Below are 15,009 nucleotides of genomic sequence, written 5' to 3'. Positions count from 1 at the left end.
TGCTGGGTGAGTGACTGCTCGGCTGGAATGAATGGGAGAGAACTGAATAAAAGGCGAGTCTCGGCTTGGAAGGCAGAGTCGACCACTGGAACGAAAGAACCGAAGACGAGCTGGAAGAGGACGGCTGCGGCAACTCCTGGACCGTTGTTTTGCCCGGTGAAGCCTGCAGGTCCGAATCGCCAAGTTCATTTCAACAGAGAAGCCCTGTAAGGACGACTTCTCCCTTTGAGTTGGTGGGACCAATCAACTCGACACTAAGCCACCTGGATACCGATCTCGGAGCTGGGTTGCATTTTCCTCAGTGCTGCAGGAAATCCTAATAACCAGGGAGAGGGACACCAGCTCATTTGCTTGACTACAGCTACTGGAATTGAAGATTTGCCCGCTTTTTGACCAGTCTCAGTGCAGGAGTCCCCCCAACGTCCTCCCTATTGTCCCCATGACTGAGGCCCAGGAACAGCGAGATCTGCAGGAAATGTCAGGAAGAGGGGTCATCAGCTGCATCTTTTTCTTCCTTTGTAAAGGTACTGGCAAATCAGAGTACTTACCACTCGTGGTGAAAGTGCTTGAAACTTTCCCAACTCACAGGCCTAATCAGTTTGTGACACAACACATGATTCTTCTTGCTACAAACTATTCCTAAGAACATTTGCAGAGACTTTTCCGTTTATCTACCAGAGCTGCTTTATCCTTTCCAAGACTTTAGCCCATTGGCTTTGGCCTATGATTAGCGCCTATACATAATGTGTTTCAAAGCGCTTCAAGGCAAGGGAAAATACCACCACATTCTTACAGGCCATGAACAGTAAGGATGTGAAATTAACTATCGTACTCGGCCTGACGACATTTCAGATAGTGCAAGAGCTAAGACATAGATAAGGAAGGGAGGGGGAGAGTGGGAAGGAAATGGAAACAAACAGGCGACTACCGTACTAGGCCTGACGACATTTCTGGTAGAGCAGGAGAAAAACAAAAGGTGAGGGAGAGGGGTGGAGAAAGGGAGGGGAGGAACAAAACAAGCAACTATCATACTAGGCCTGATGACATTTCAGATAGTGCTGGAGGGGTGGTGGGGAGGAAAAAAACAGTAATGGGAGGGTGGAGGAAACGGACGAGGTTGCTATCATATTAGGTCCAGGGACCATTCTGATAGAGTAAGTGCATAGAAGAAAGTAAGGGGAGAAGATAGGAAAAGGGAGAAGGGAAAGGAGGAGAGAAAAGAGTAAGCAGTCAAAGAGTGGAGAAGCAAGAGTGGAGAGCGAATACAATTGCAGAAGTCAGTAGTAACACATAATGTTGCAAGTCAGGATACAAGATGAAGATGGGATCAGCATGATTCAGGGCCACCATGAGTACAAGATGCAAAGGAAGTCAAGCATGAGAGTTGAGAAAGAGTGACACACTGTGAATGAATGAAGTCCATAAAAGTCAAATCCAGCATTGGCCACAAGACCGTGATGGTGAAGGAAGGCACCAGTTGGGCGGGGCTTGTTAATTGGTGAAAAAAAGCGGCAGGCAGGAAGGTACCAGGTGGGCGGGGCTTAGGCCAGGTGACCTAGATCCACTTGCACCTGCTCCCCATCTGCAAAGGCACCAGGTGGGCGGAACTTAGGCCAGGTGACCTACATCCACTTGCACCTGCTCCCCATCTGCAAAGGCACCAGGTAGGCGGGGCTTAGGCCAGGTGACCTAGATCCACTTGCACCTGCTCCCCATCTGCCTATCCCATTGAATTAAATTGACTCTTCTGGTGAATATTTGCACTGTTTAAGAATAACTGTAACCTTTCATGTTCTAATAATCTTTGCCTTTTACTCCTCTTGAAAAGTATTTATGAAATAGTGTTAGTCTATTTGTGTTTGATAAATAATTGCCTCCTTATGAATGTTTTATAAGTGACAGATACATAAATTAACAAGTATTTAAGAAACCTTGAGTGTAAGTTTATTTGAACACTTTTTGTAGACCTCTGTGTAACATCATTACTGCTCACATTCCCCTCTTGAGATGAGCCTGGCTGCTCAGCTCCGCTGCCGAAACTCTGTAGTACACACTTATACCAAAGGTTGGTTTTGCTTACACCTGTATTCCTAGTTGTGTGTAGTGGTCCCAAAGGGTACTGCATACAAACTTTGCCTAACAAGACTTGACACTACCATGTGAATCAAAGGTAAAGTTCTTAATGTAATTTCTCATTGGACGTACTACCCAGGTGAAAATTGGGGCATTCAGCGCAAAACCACGACGCCTATGCTTGCGCGTCCTCGATGGTTCCACTCTCATCCTCGTTTTTTAATGCTTATCAGGCCCCTAGTTTTCGCACTGGGCCAATCCTTTCTCCAGATTCAATCTGTGCTGACGATGCACAAATCTCCTTCAACGTCAATAGGAAAAGATGCCTTTTAACAACATCACCAAGTGCTTCCTAATCTTTGCCTTAATTGTGCTAAATCGGGTCCTTGTGTTTGGCAACCCCAATCCTAGCAAGATGACATGACTGCCTAACAACCCACAATTGCCCACAAGAACCTTGGCTGTACCCTAGATATAGATGTCATTCACTTTGCAAATCGATGCAATCTTGGGTAAAGCATACTTTAAATTCTACGTGCTACAGAAGAGCACCCATTATTGAGAAGTGTGCCAGAAAAGAGTTGACGACAAAAGCTCTGGTGGTACCATATTAACTACTGTCATTTCTTGACTTTACCAAGCCTCAAAAACACTGTTTCAGGCTGTGCCAAATCATGCCATGAGACGCATCTTAGGACCCTCCTAGGAACTCCAATGGCTGCCACCAGAATCTGCCTAAAAATCTTGTTTGTTACTTCTAGAGTGCTTGCACCTGACGCCTTATAATCAATGAATGAATTGGTACAAAATAGATAAATGGTAGCAAAATACAACAGGAAACATGAAAGAGACAGCAATTACAAAGAAAATGCAATGATGAACCGGAAAACGGGAAGATGAATGTCCAGCAAAAGGTATCCAGTGATATTTACCAAAAAACGGTGGGTAGGGGGTTGGGGGTTAAAAACATAGGGAAACAGGCGGATTGGGGGGGGGGGGCATAAAAAAATGTTCCAGTAAAAAATACAATCACATTCAACTGTAGAGCAATGGCCAGTGGGTCAGCATCCCACCCCTCCCCCCCCGCCGCCCAAAAACATGGGCGAGAGGCCAGCTCTAAAACGGTCACAAATGCGTCAAGCGACTACATTCCTCATGACCCGCCCAGAATCCGATATCCATCCTGCATAAATGGCGCCCCAATGCAATGGTAGAAGTCCCGGGCCCGGACCCCCAACTCGCCACCATGACCCGACAACGCAACAGAGTAAAACGCTGGGCTTCTATGCAGCACCCACGATGCTACTGGAAGGTCCGAATGTCTGTTGATGCTGATACTAGATAGAAGCTACAGAGCCCAGGGGCGCCGAGTACGGGGAGCTGCGGGGCCCGCCCCCCTATCCCCTCAGAATGAAGTCGTGGCAGAGGCGTATGAGCCAGCACTTTCTAGTAGAGCTGCCATATTTGAAATGGGGCAATGCTGGTACTCATCAGTTAGCTGGCTATACTCTTGATGGGATAGTACTGCTGTAACAGGCCTTCTATAATTGTTGAATCTTCTCAGCGATACTATGCTTTTGTTGAGGCAGTGCTAGTTCATCTTAGTGGGGCTGCTATACTTTTGATGGGACAACATCAGCACCTCTCAGTTCAGCTGCTACACTCTTATTGACAAGGCCCAGCACTTCTCAACAGATGTATTTATTTTTATTTTAATTGGTTATTTATAATGCGTGTACTACCCAAAGGTTTCTAAGCGCGGACCGAGGGAGCGAACCTGTGTTGCGCGGACCGAGGGAGCGAACAGGTGTTGCTCAGTGTCGTCTTGCTTCCAAGGCGAGCACGTTGCCCCTGAGCTATCCTTCCGATACTCTAAAGATCTGAAGTACATTTAATGATACAGAACCAGAACTATTGAGCAAGTATGTCATCGTCAGAATAACTCAAGACTGTCGGGGTTATACAAGAGCTCATATATTTAAAGGGATGGAATTACTCGGAATGTAGCAGCACTATTCAATAACCCAAAGTTCTTAAGCATAGTTAATGTGAAAATACTACACTTCTCCCCGTTGGGACAGTACTGCCACTTCTCACAGAGGCTTCTACACCTTTTATGGGGCAGCACTGATCCAGCCTACTGCTCACATGCTCAGAATTGTCATTTCTCAGCAGGACTGCAACACTATACCATTGTGTTCTGTATGTTGAGTGCTTCTTCACCACCAATGTGGATTCATGGGTCTCTCCCAGTGTCTAAATAGATCTGTCTACATTCAATTGGCAACCGGCATGTCTGGAGTTGCCTGCTGTCCATAAGCTGCCGCTCAGGATGTTGGGAGCCGTGATGGGGCAAGGGATAGAAGGCTCAAGCCTGTTGGATAGCAGAATCAGCAGGGTCTTAAAACCTGCTCACTCCTTCTGGAGGGGCCATGGGGCAAAATGAGCCTGGTCCCACATACAGGTGGTTGTTACCCCTTTATCTCTCCTGAATGAAAGAATGAGCTCTCTGACACAAGTTATCACCCCTGCACACACATTGAATGAATATGGTATGGATCTATAGATCGAGAAAACTGGAGTGACAATTCAGAGTGTTTTAACAGAAGTAGAATGGTCTTCCCAGATGGGAGACTGACTCCATTAATATACATGGGGTCACTGAGAGGACCAAGAGGGAAACTGTACATTCAGTTGAGATTACCAGCAACGGCTATACTATGCTCAAAGGAGTGAGGTGCCCACTCAATATAGCACACTGTTAATAGGTGTCAGACCCATCCTGAATGCTTGACCAAAGAGCCTGGGCCAGAGTTTCACACTGAAGAATTGAGCATGTGATCCGGGGTCTGCAGCCCACACACACGCAGGGGATTCCCATGCTCCCACTTGCGAGATTTGCACCAAATTAGTCAGATTGTGCTCCAAGGTAGGTGGCACACGCAGTCTTTCCTCTGACGTTTGACACACTCGGATGGGACGGCATTTCGTTCTCCCATCCTAGTTGTGTTGCTCTGCCTTTTGAGGGCTACTACAACCTGGATGATTTCAGAGGGGTGGAGTAGGGGCAGTGATGGCCTACTGGAATGCAACTCGAAGGCTTAAATCTCCTTCTTGACTTTAGTATATGCAGTACATGCTAGCCAATGTTTCCACTGTTCTGCGCTGCACGCGCCTCATCCACCCAACCCCTCCCCATTCTCCCAACCCCCCCCCCTGCTCACTGGTGCACCAAGTTGGCGACTACGTGCAAATGTGCTGTCCTATAACTGGCAGTGATGTTGCTTCCTACATTTAGCCCCCACGGAAATTCATACTTCGGCTCCCCTACTACCTAGCCCTTGCTCGCTTAAAGCCCTGCTCCCACCGAACTACCACACAGACAGCAGCAGAAGCAACAGCGGGGAGGAACATCGGCAAACGCTTATACTGGATGGAGGAGGTGGCAGGACGACATCCAGGCAGACCGTGCTGACAGCGACAGCCCAGGGAAGTGGCAGCGCCCGCACTCTGTCCCGGCCGGCGATCCGGGACGACAGAACGCCAGCCGGACAGTGTTTCAGGGAAATTCCTCACCTGCCTCGTCCGTGCCAAGCTTAAAGTTCGTTTGACATACTACTACTAGGCCGGGGGGGGGGGGCGGTGGCTGCAATTGCCTCTACACTGTGGAACAATCTTCCAGACACTCCCAGGACAAAACCACATTTCATCCTTGTTAAGAGAGCCCTCAAATCGGCCCTGTTCAAATAGCCATGCACCTGTGTATCCACGACTTGGTCTAATTGTCTCCTGTGCCACTCACCAAAACCGGCACACACACCCCGCCTGAGACCCCAGATCTCAGTGTTTTCATTCAGTCGAAGTCAAAAAGAAATGCACTTTCTCGTGACTGTTTGATTGCACTACCCCGCGCTGTTTCTATCCAGCCCTGTAAACCCATTCTATTGTGAGTTGGCGCGTTACGAAATAACATTTAAACAAAATGAAACTAACGGCACGGAAAGAAAAAGTAGATTACACGTTTGTGGCGTTTAAACCGATTTCTTGAGTGTGTGGCTCTTCGTTTTCCCACAATGGGTTGCCTTTCCTTGGCCTCCATTTAGATCCTCTGCCAGTGGTGTTCTGGGCCAGCAGTGCAATTGCAGACCAATCCAGTACTGCACGAGGCTCGTCTGCCTTGAAGGAACAGACTTATTGTCCATGGCCAGGCTATCACAAAGAAGAGATTTCTATAGGAAAGGGTATCTCCTGCAGGAAGCTTGGTAGCAGAGTGAATGCACAGTAACATGCAGATGTACACCATCCTCCTACCTGAGCCGCAAGCTTCCACCTGGGACGTGTGGCCAGGACTCCCCCCCCCCCTTCCCCTCCTGGTGGCCATGATGGGATGGCCCGGAGGAACCTGGGGCCAAGGTAGGGGCAGGTCATAGAGTTTAAGGATGCAGATGGCAAACCTGTCCAGACTGAAGCCCTTCATTATTTACCTTCCATAACCCAATTTTGCATGGGTAGTGTGTGCCGATTTTTTCATGGTTTTATTTTATTCATTAACTAGGCCTCATGGGGTCCGGGTGGAAAACTGGCGAGTTAACAGCTGGCATCACACATGAGGGAAGCCTGCACTTCGCAAGTTCGATTCCCACTGCAGGGCCAACTGTCAGTCATCCTTCCGAGGTATACAAATTAATTTGGATAATAATTGCACATTAGTACATGGAGGTCATTATTGACCTCTCAGCCAATCTGAACATGGTCATTAACTATTGTATTTTAGATTTCTTTCTACCAAAAGTGAGACAATAACCCACCTAATGCATTAAAGTGAAATTTAAAACATTGAGCAATGCTTTTACATTACACCAAATGCATGCCCTTGTTCAAAATCCTCCAGTTTAACCAAGCTTACAATTAAAACGCATACCATATAAAGACAACCTTGTTGTTTAAAGTACTACAACATAAAACTACATTGAATGTACTAGCATGTTTTCTCTATTTACTCCCGATTAAATTTGCATTTTTTTAGCCACAAATCCAAAAGCTTTATTGCTATTACCATTATGTGCTAGTTGCCCTCTAGACCCCAGAGGCGCCATTGTTTGGCATGATGGCCCTCGGGCTATGACTTGGCCGGCGGGTCCTTAACCCGTTATGAGGATCCCTGCTTCTGGCTACAAGGCTATATTATCACTGCTCTTCGAAGCAGAGCAAATCCACCATGAAGCGCTGTACAGGAACGTGCTTTATCGCGGGAGATATTGTATTGAAATATTTGTAGGAAATTTTGATCAGATAACTGAACCCAAACCGAAATGAGACGAATTTATAAATCCTCCTACAGCCAATACATTTGCAAGTCTGGTTGTGCTTGACTAGTTCCTCGTTCCAGATAATGGTGAGTTCTCGTCCTTCTAGGGCCTCACTGAAAAAGTACTGCGGTTTAGAAATTACAGCAACCCCATTGGATACTAGTTTGTATTTCTAGGCTCTGCCTGTATTCGGTTTTCTTGATTTTTTTGGCTTTTTGATATCATTGTGTACAGCATGGTGGAAACCTTTTGCTCTTTGTGGTGTACACAATCTAAAAGGAATACAAATGCGAGTGACCTGCCATTGCAAATCCCATTGCTTATGAGCTTCTCGGTCCAGGTGGCAGTTGTGTTATGTATTTTGTTTTGTTGCAGGGAAGACGCATCTGTTGTATGTAGTCTGGTTGATGATAATGCAAGGTATTTTGTTTGGGATACGAGTTGTCGCTTGCGACACCTAGAAGGTGAAACGTTTGTTTTAGAGTACAGATGGAGAGGAATGGCATATGAGGAGGGACAGATGGCTTGTAGGTGTTTGGCTATTTGCCCAGCCATTCACTACACATGGCCATGCTAATCCCTATGGCCATTCCCACCCAGTTCTTGCCCCTCTCCGCCCAAAACACCTCCTCGTGGTAGCTCTTTGAGATCGCTTTATTCAAGCCTCACTATCAAACTTTGCACTTGAAGTGCCTGCCAGTGTTTTTTCAAAGCAGTCTTCTGAGAGTTAATAACTTAATTGGAGTTGTGAACCCGCTAAAGGCGTAATAAAAATGTGCTACTTCAAAACAGCATTGGCAAAGCCAGCAGGTTTGAACAGAACTATGACTTCTTAGAACCCTTTTGGAAGCAAAAAAAAATCAATTTCTCGTAACTGCTTCAGGCGGGGCAGAATCGCAATTTCACGTAGTTACTGTAATGCTCTCAGGCCACACACCATCGGTGAGAGTTATTGGTAGGAAGCAGCTCCATCATCGTAGTTTCCAAGATGAAAACACAAACCCTGTACCCGATGGCTTTTAATTGGAGCAACGCTAACCAGATTCCAATTGGTGATGAGCTTACTAATGGGCAGGGCACTGATTGCAAGTAGATGGAATATTCTACAATCCTGCCTCCCTTGGTGGCCACTAAGGTATGAACCATACAGAAAATGATCTATAAAAGTGATTAGCGGGTATCGGATAGTCTGAAATGGGAAAGAAACGCTTTGCTTCATTTGGTGGCTGGCATGTATTTTCTCTGACTGGTTCACTGTTTAACTGCTTACGGTTTACAAGTTTAATGCATGTCTCTTTTTAACTTCACAGAACAGCTGCCTTATCTGAAGTGCCCGCTTCACACTGTCCTGCAACTCACCCCAGTGGCTTATGGTAAGTAAAATGTGCTCGGCAACACCGCAAACCCGGATGTCCTGGTAGGCATATTTGTTTTAGCAAAATCCTTACTCATGGAATGAAATGGTACTGTTGAAGTTCTTTTTGCTCTTGTACTAATCGGGCCTCAATACGTCGGCCCCAAAAAGCATTGCATGTTTGAGAACAGGGCGATTTAAGGGACTGTTGCTGGTTATTTACTTGTTTTGCCTTTTAAGAAAGAAAGTAGATGCTGTGTCCGCAAGGTGACATTGATTGCCCAGAGGACATGTATTTGAACCAGGTTTTCATAATAGGTGCGCGCAAGTGGACTTTTGGGTCCACTTTAGCAGTAAAAGTTTGGATATTACTCTCGGAAGGTTGATGGCAGTGAAAATCTGAGCCGTAGAGTAGTACTTGGAGTTGAATAGAAATGGTTGCATTAACATTGAGACGATATCCTAGGACGGAGGTGGGGGCGGTGGGGGCTTGCATCTTGTTTTATGATCTCCATGATCATGGATCTGGAACTTTTGACATTTAGACTTTGACCCCCATGGTCCCTCCCACTTTCATTCCCCCTCCTACTCCAGCAACTGACACTCACGCTGGCACAGGCCTTGCTAACCTTCACCTCTCCATCTCCAACACCCTGGACATCCTTGCCCCTGTCATGAGGATCCACATGAAGCCTGCCACCAAGCGTAACACCTGGAATGACTCCCACCTAGCATCTCTGAAAGACAGAAGTGGCAGGCTTCAGGCACTTCATCTGACAGACTGGCCTGCCGCCTGCTCCAAAGGCATTAGACTTTCCATCTTCTTGAAGGCCTATATCCAAGCCAGCATCTCTGTGGCCATTAAGAACACAGCTGAACTGTTCAAAATCTGAAAGGACTTGCCAATCCTACAGCAGTCTCAACCTCTCCTCTGCCATCCCTGACCCTCTGCACTGGCCTCCACATAACCAAAACTCAGGACATCCTGTCCTCTCTCTTCTACACCCCTCCCTCTTCCAGGCCTCCCTTGGCCCTCCTCACCGCCTACCCTTCTCTTTCTCGCCCATAGTCGGATGAGATCTCTAGACTAGTCCTCTCTATGAAAGTCTCCTCCAAACAGGTGCTCCTCTATCCCTCAAGAACAACATTGCCTCCCTTGCTCCAGCCTTGACTGATTTCTGCAATCACTCCTTTGCCACTGGCTCCTTCCTTCTACCCCTCAAGCACCCTTCTGCACACTCTCCTCAAAACTCCTGCCGACCCCTCCTGCCTGGCTAACTACCACCCACTCTCCAGTACCCCGTTCCTGGGCAGACTCTTAGAGAAGCTGGTCATCTCCCAACTGATCAACCACACTGAATCTGTTGGTTGTCTCCACGACCACCATCTGGCTTCAGAGCTGCCAGAGGCACGGAGCCTGCACTCCGGAGCACCCGTACAGACTTAGTCTCAAATCTCGATTCCAACTCTCCTTCTGTTCTCATCCTTCTTGATCTTTCCTCTGCCTTTGATACGGTCAATCATGCCAGCCTTATAAATCGGCTCTGTGATGACCTTGGCATTACGGACCTAGCACTGAACTGGTTGATCACCTTCCTCACCTTCCCAGGTTCAACTGGCCCCTTTTCTCTCCTCCATCACACTCGCCACCTGCGGCATCCCTCAGGGATCTTCCTCTCGCACTTCATCTACCTTGCCCCTCTGGCCCACTTGATCTCCAACATCTCTCCTCACTTCCAGTGTTATGCAGGCGACGCACAGCTCTCCTTCAAGCTTCCCTCCACTGCCTCTTTTCTAATTCCTGACTGTCTGCTGTTCGGGCATGGCGCGCTGCTAACGATCTCTGCCTTGATGCCAGTAAGACTGAGATCCTTCTCATTGTGATCCCAGCTCCCTCCTTACCTCCTACCCTCTGGCCGCCTGTTAAGGAACATTTTCATTTCTGTGCTACTTCCCTTCAACCTTAGACATTCAGCTCTATTGATGGACTTAGCACTTTTTAATTTTAACTCCTGAGTGAGTGGGACCTTTTTCTCCCGCTCTCGTGTTTTTACCTGATTTAGATTTTGGACCTTCAGTGCAGTGTCGCTGGGAAATTATTTTGATTCCCCTTAAGGTTTAAATACCTTTTTTCTTGGGTGAACTACAGTTCCCAAGAATAGTAAAGTGAAATTGACTTACTTACCTTTTCTCTTTGTAGGTCCAGCACACACCATCTCATGTGGAGTGCTGGCGGGGGGGGGTTCTTAGTAGCCCCTTATTACTTTCTCATGTAACATTTTATTTGTTACCCTCACTACTTTAAATGGCTAGTGGCAGTGGTTTAATTTTTCCTACCCTTGTGCTTTTATACCGCAGGCTGAACCCTCAGCTGCAGTACAGCACCCATGGGTGGCCATTTTGTCAAAATGGCCCTGGTCGTCTTTTTTCGCCATTTTCTGTTTGTGAGGTCTTTCTTGGCTTTTACTCTGTGCGTTGAGACAGGTTTGAGCCCTTGTCTTGCCTTTGGCAGGCTTCAGTTCTGAAGGCTGCCGCTGGCTCCAGTGTGTCTGGAAGGACAGGATGTGAGCAAGAGTCCCAAAACTCCCCTGTCCTTTGTCTCTAGGAATGCCTGAACGAAACAAGTCCTGATTGGCCGACTGGCTGTCCTGAAAGGGCAGCCACCCTGCTGTGATTGACAGCCTAGGCTGTGCATGAATGGAAAATCTTGCTTAAAAGGCGAGGTTCTTGTGACTGCAGGCAGTCGACCACTGGAAGAAACATCTGAAGAAACCGTGAAGAGGAACCCACTGCAAACGTCCTGGTCCTTGAATTGCCCGCTGAAGCCCTGCTGCAGTGCTGACATCCTTTTTCACCTCGACAGAGAAGCTCCAGACGGAATTACTTCTCCCCTTGGGTTAGTGGGACCAACTAACCCCGACACCAACTCTTCTTTGTTGCAATCCCCGACTTGCTGTGCTTCTCAGTTGCTGCAGAAGCCCAATGCCAGGAGTTGAGTGTCCATAGTAGAGTGCAACGTCTGCCGCGCAACCAATCCAGCCAAATGCTCCAGGAGCCTCCTTATGTCACTCCAGAAGCAGGAAATCCCAATCCCCCTTACCAGAGTGCAGGACCGAGGGCGCAAGTACAGTCCAACCAGTGTCCATCGTTCTGCATCAGTGTTTGCGAAGCGCTGAAACCGTGAAGTGCCTCTGAAACTAAGAAAACCTGTAGTTTCTGACTACCTTCCCGAATACTGCTGCAGGAGCCCTCCAGATGTCCTCCCCCTTTTTCCCCGACGACTGAGGCTCAAGAACTAGGGTCTGCTTGGCTGTAGCAAGACTGAATCCAACTAGACCCCTTTCTTCTTACCAAAGGTACTTTTTCGGGCTTAGGGGTACTTACCTTCTTGCCTTAAGTCATGAAGTCATACTGTCTCACTGGAGACTTGGACCTGCCTACTTCCTGAGTTGATTTCAACTACCTTTGCACAGGCGTAACAGCTTGTGTCCCTACAAGTGATTTTTCTGAACATTTTGCAAGACTTTTATCCAAGAAGTGCATCGGAATTATAGACTGTGTCCAAATGACTTTGGCGGTCCTTCCTCCCTAAAGGCACTCTTCTAAATCCATTAACATTGGTATTTCTTATCCCCCCACCTCCCCCCGCTCCACCATAAGTTGTAGCTTGTTAATCCCGGTTACTGCTGGGAATGGCTTAGCTAGACTTAATTGGAGGATTCAGTTGTCCTCACATTTTCTGAGAAACTGTTCTAACCTTTTGCCTTAGCTGTTTCTTTCTGCATCTCCGTATTTACAAAGTATTTTGGTGTGATATATAAATGCAAATACTATCCCTGTGATTGAAGTCTGCTCCGATTGTAGGAGAAATGTATTGAGCATATCCAAAGATTATTCACTGATTTATTCGTTTTGTTACAATCCTTTGCCTTTTTAAAGAATGTGTATTTAAAACTGATGTTAAATAACTATTTATAATTGAAACCTTGAGTGTAAATGTTACTTGGACACTTGTATTTATGGATTTCATTTACAGCTCACACTGACCCCTCTTGAGATAGGTCTGGCTGCTCAGTCACACTACCAACTTGTGTAGTGCAGACCTATACCAAAAGGTGGGTTACCGAATATCAAGCAGATAAGTCTTGCATAGTCTCACACCGAGTGACTGCACACATTCTTACCCAACACCGCCCTCCATGGGTCCCCTTTGCCTCTTGTGAGGCAAAAAAAAGTGGTGTCCTCTTCAACTCTTCTCTCTCCTTCCATCGCAGACTGTGCCAAGAAGGCCCACTTTCAGCTGCACCTTCTCAGAGGCATTCTCCCTATCCTCACCCCCCCAGAAACTCAATGTCTCCAGAGCTCTGGTCCTCTGAGGAAGATGTTGTTTCAGTAACCAACCTACAATCTGCCTTTATCCTCCCTTCCTCCCTTCACCCCATGCAGAATAGAACTGCAAGACCTATCTTTGGCTTCAAGCCCAGGGACGCCCTTTCTGCAGCCCTAAGATCTCCACTCGCTCTCGGTTGCTGCGCGGATCAAGTTCAAAACCCTCTGCAGCATCCACAAGGCTTTCTGGGGTCTGCAACCCTGCTATATCCAAATCACTCCCCCTAAATACATCCCTATTAGAGTATTCTAGCTCCAACTCTCTGCAGATCAGACACTTTGTCAAGCAGAGAGTGGGGGTAGATCGCTCTCTTCCGCAAGGGCCTCCCCCTGGAATGGCCTCCCTGCCCCTCTCAGGCTTCAGCCGGTTCTCCATTAATTCCGGAATCTCCTCAAGACCCTACTTTCCTCTTCTTCCTTCCCTCAACCCTTCCCCTGCTAATGCCTCCATCTGCTGCATTTAGCTGGCGGCCAGTTTCCTTCTGAGTCCTACAGGGCACCAGGTCTTCCTCGCCCATTCCTCTCCTGTTCTCGCACTTCGCATGTGGGCCTTCACTCCCTGCATTCCCTGGCATTTGTCCACCTGGCCTCCCCTTGGCACTCCCCTAGCCGCTGGGGCCCTCTCTCCATGGCCCCCAGCACTTGCACGCTCTCCACTCTTTTCTGCACTTCCCTTCCCACCCTAGCATTATCGCGTTCTGCTCCAATCACTACCCGCACCTCCCACTCCCCTCTCCCTTGCACTTCTTCTTACTGCACTTGCACGATACGAATGACACAAGGCCTAGTAGGATCGTTATTGTTATTTGGAATCCCTGTGTCTCCAGATGTTTAGACCTACAGCTCCAAAGTTTGCAGATACCTATCCTCAAATGTTGCTGTCCAACTCTCGTGCCATGTTGCAAAATCTAGATGAACAAAATCTGAAATGAGACGGAGTGTTTCATGTGTTCAGAACGCAGTGAAAAACCTGTTGCAAACTTTGGCCGTGACATTCCTGAAACAGTTAAAAACATTGTCTCAGATGCGTAGCGGAATGAGACGGAGTGTTTTGTGTGTTCCTAGTGAACCGTGAGGAAGGTGGGGAGCGAGTCTGTAAAGAAACTGTTTACATAGGGCAATTACTTTGGAGTAAGTGTAGGTGCCTTTCGCGTTTTCCATCTCTTGCACAACGCACTGTTACTTTTCCTGAGATGCAACTTTGTAATTTGGCGAAGTTTGCCACAGATAATCGCCTAGAGGGAAGATCGACCCCCGCCTCCCTACCCACATGCGCACTCAAACGCTCTGCCAAAGGCAAAGGCAATCTCAAAACCATACTACAAACCACCTTGTTGGCGCCGACACCTGGACTCCAACCCCCGTTTGGACCCAAAAGAGCTCCCAAAATGTACAGATGTGGAAGGAGGATAAAACCGAGGGACTGGAAAGTGGAGTGGCAATAGTACTGAAAAGGAAAAAAATCACCTTTAACCTCAGCTTCATGCCGGATTGCAGAAAAATTTGAGCCAGCAAGGGAGAAATGGGAAACTCATTGATACAGCCTAAAGAAATAAAACAGAAAAAGGTCTACTCTAGATTTAACTGATGCTGAAATGTTGGAGGTTAAAAATCCTTAGGTTATTGAGACACAAGTACTGAACAATCCCAAACCAATTGATGACCTCCTGGCAACTCCCTTGAATAAAATGATGAATCTAAGCCGGTTTCCCTTGGAGAATTCTTTACTCAAAGCAAAACGGAAGCGACCTCCCTCCTTAGGAATAATGCAAGGGAGGGAGTCGGAAACCAATCCATCACCATAAGACATAGCATGTTTTTTGGGAAAGAAATTATTTTGATCAAAAGAGAATAAGCAACCCTCAACGGCTGAAAGAGAAGAGT

The 15,009-nt window shown here is 47.2% G+C and overlaps 1 protein-coding gene across 5 annotated transcripts in view; it reads left to right on the top strand.

The window, feature by feature from the left end:
- Positions 1-15,009, top strand: part of PFKFB4 (6-phosphofructo-2-kinase/fructose-2,6-biphosphatase 4) — a 632,962-nt gene that overhangs the window by 518,820 nt on the left and 99,133 nt on the right. For all 5 annotated transcript variants that reach the window (XM_069643565.1, XM_069643564.1, XM_069643563.1 and 2 more), the window contains one exon: positions 8,693-8,755. In XM_069643565.1, coding sequence (XP_069499666.1) covers positions 8,693-8,755 — 63 coding nt within the window. The remainder of the gene's footprint in view (positions 1-8,692; positions 8,756-15,009) is intronic.

This window comes from Ambystoma mexicanum, chromosome 2p (genome assembly GCF_040938575.1).
Source record: "Ambystoma mexicanum isolate Mex_15411 chromosome 2p, UKY_AmexF1_1, whole genome shotgun sequence".
NCBI lineage: Eukaryota > Metazoa > Chordata > Amphibia > Caudata > Ambystomatidae > Ambystoma > Ambystoma mexicanum.
This window is presented reverse-complemented; position numbering and strand designations above follow the sequence as displayed.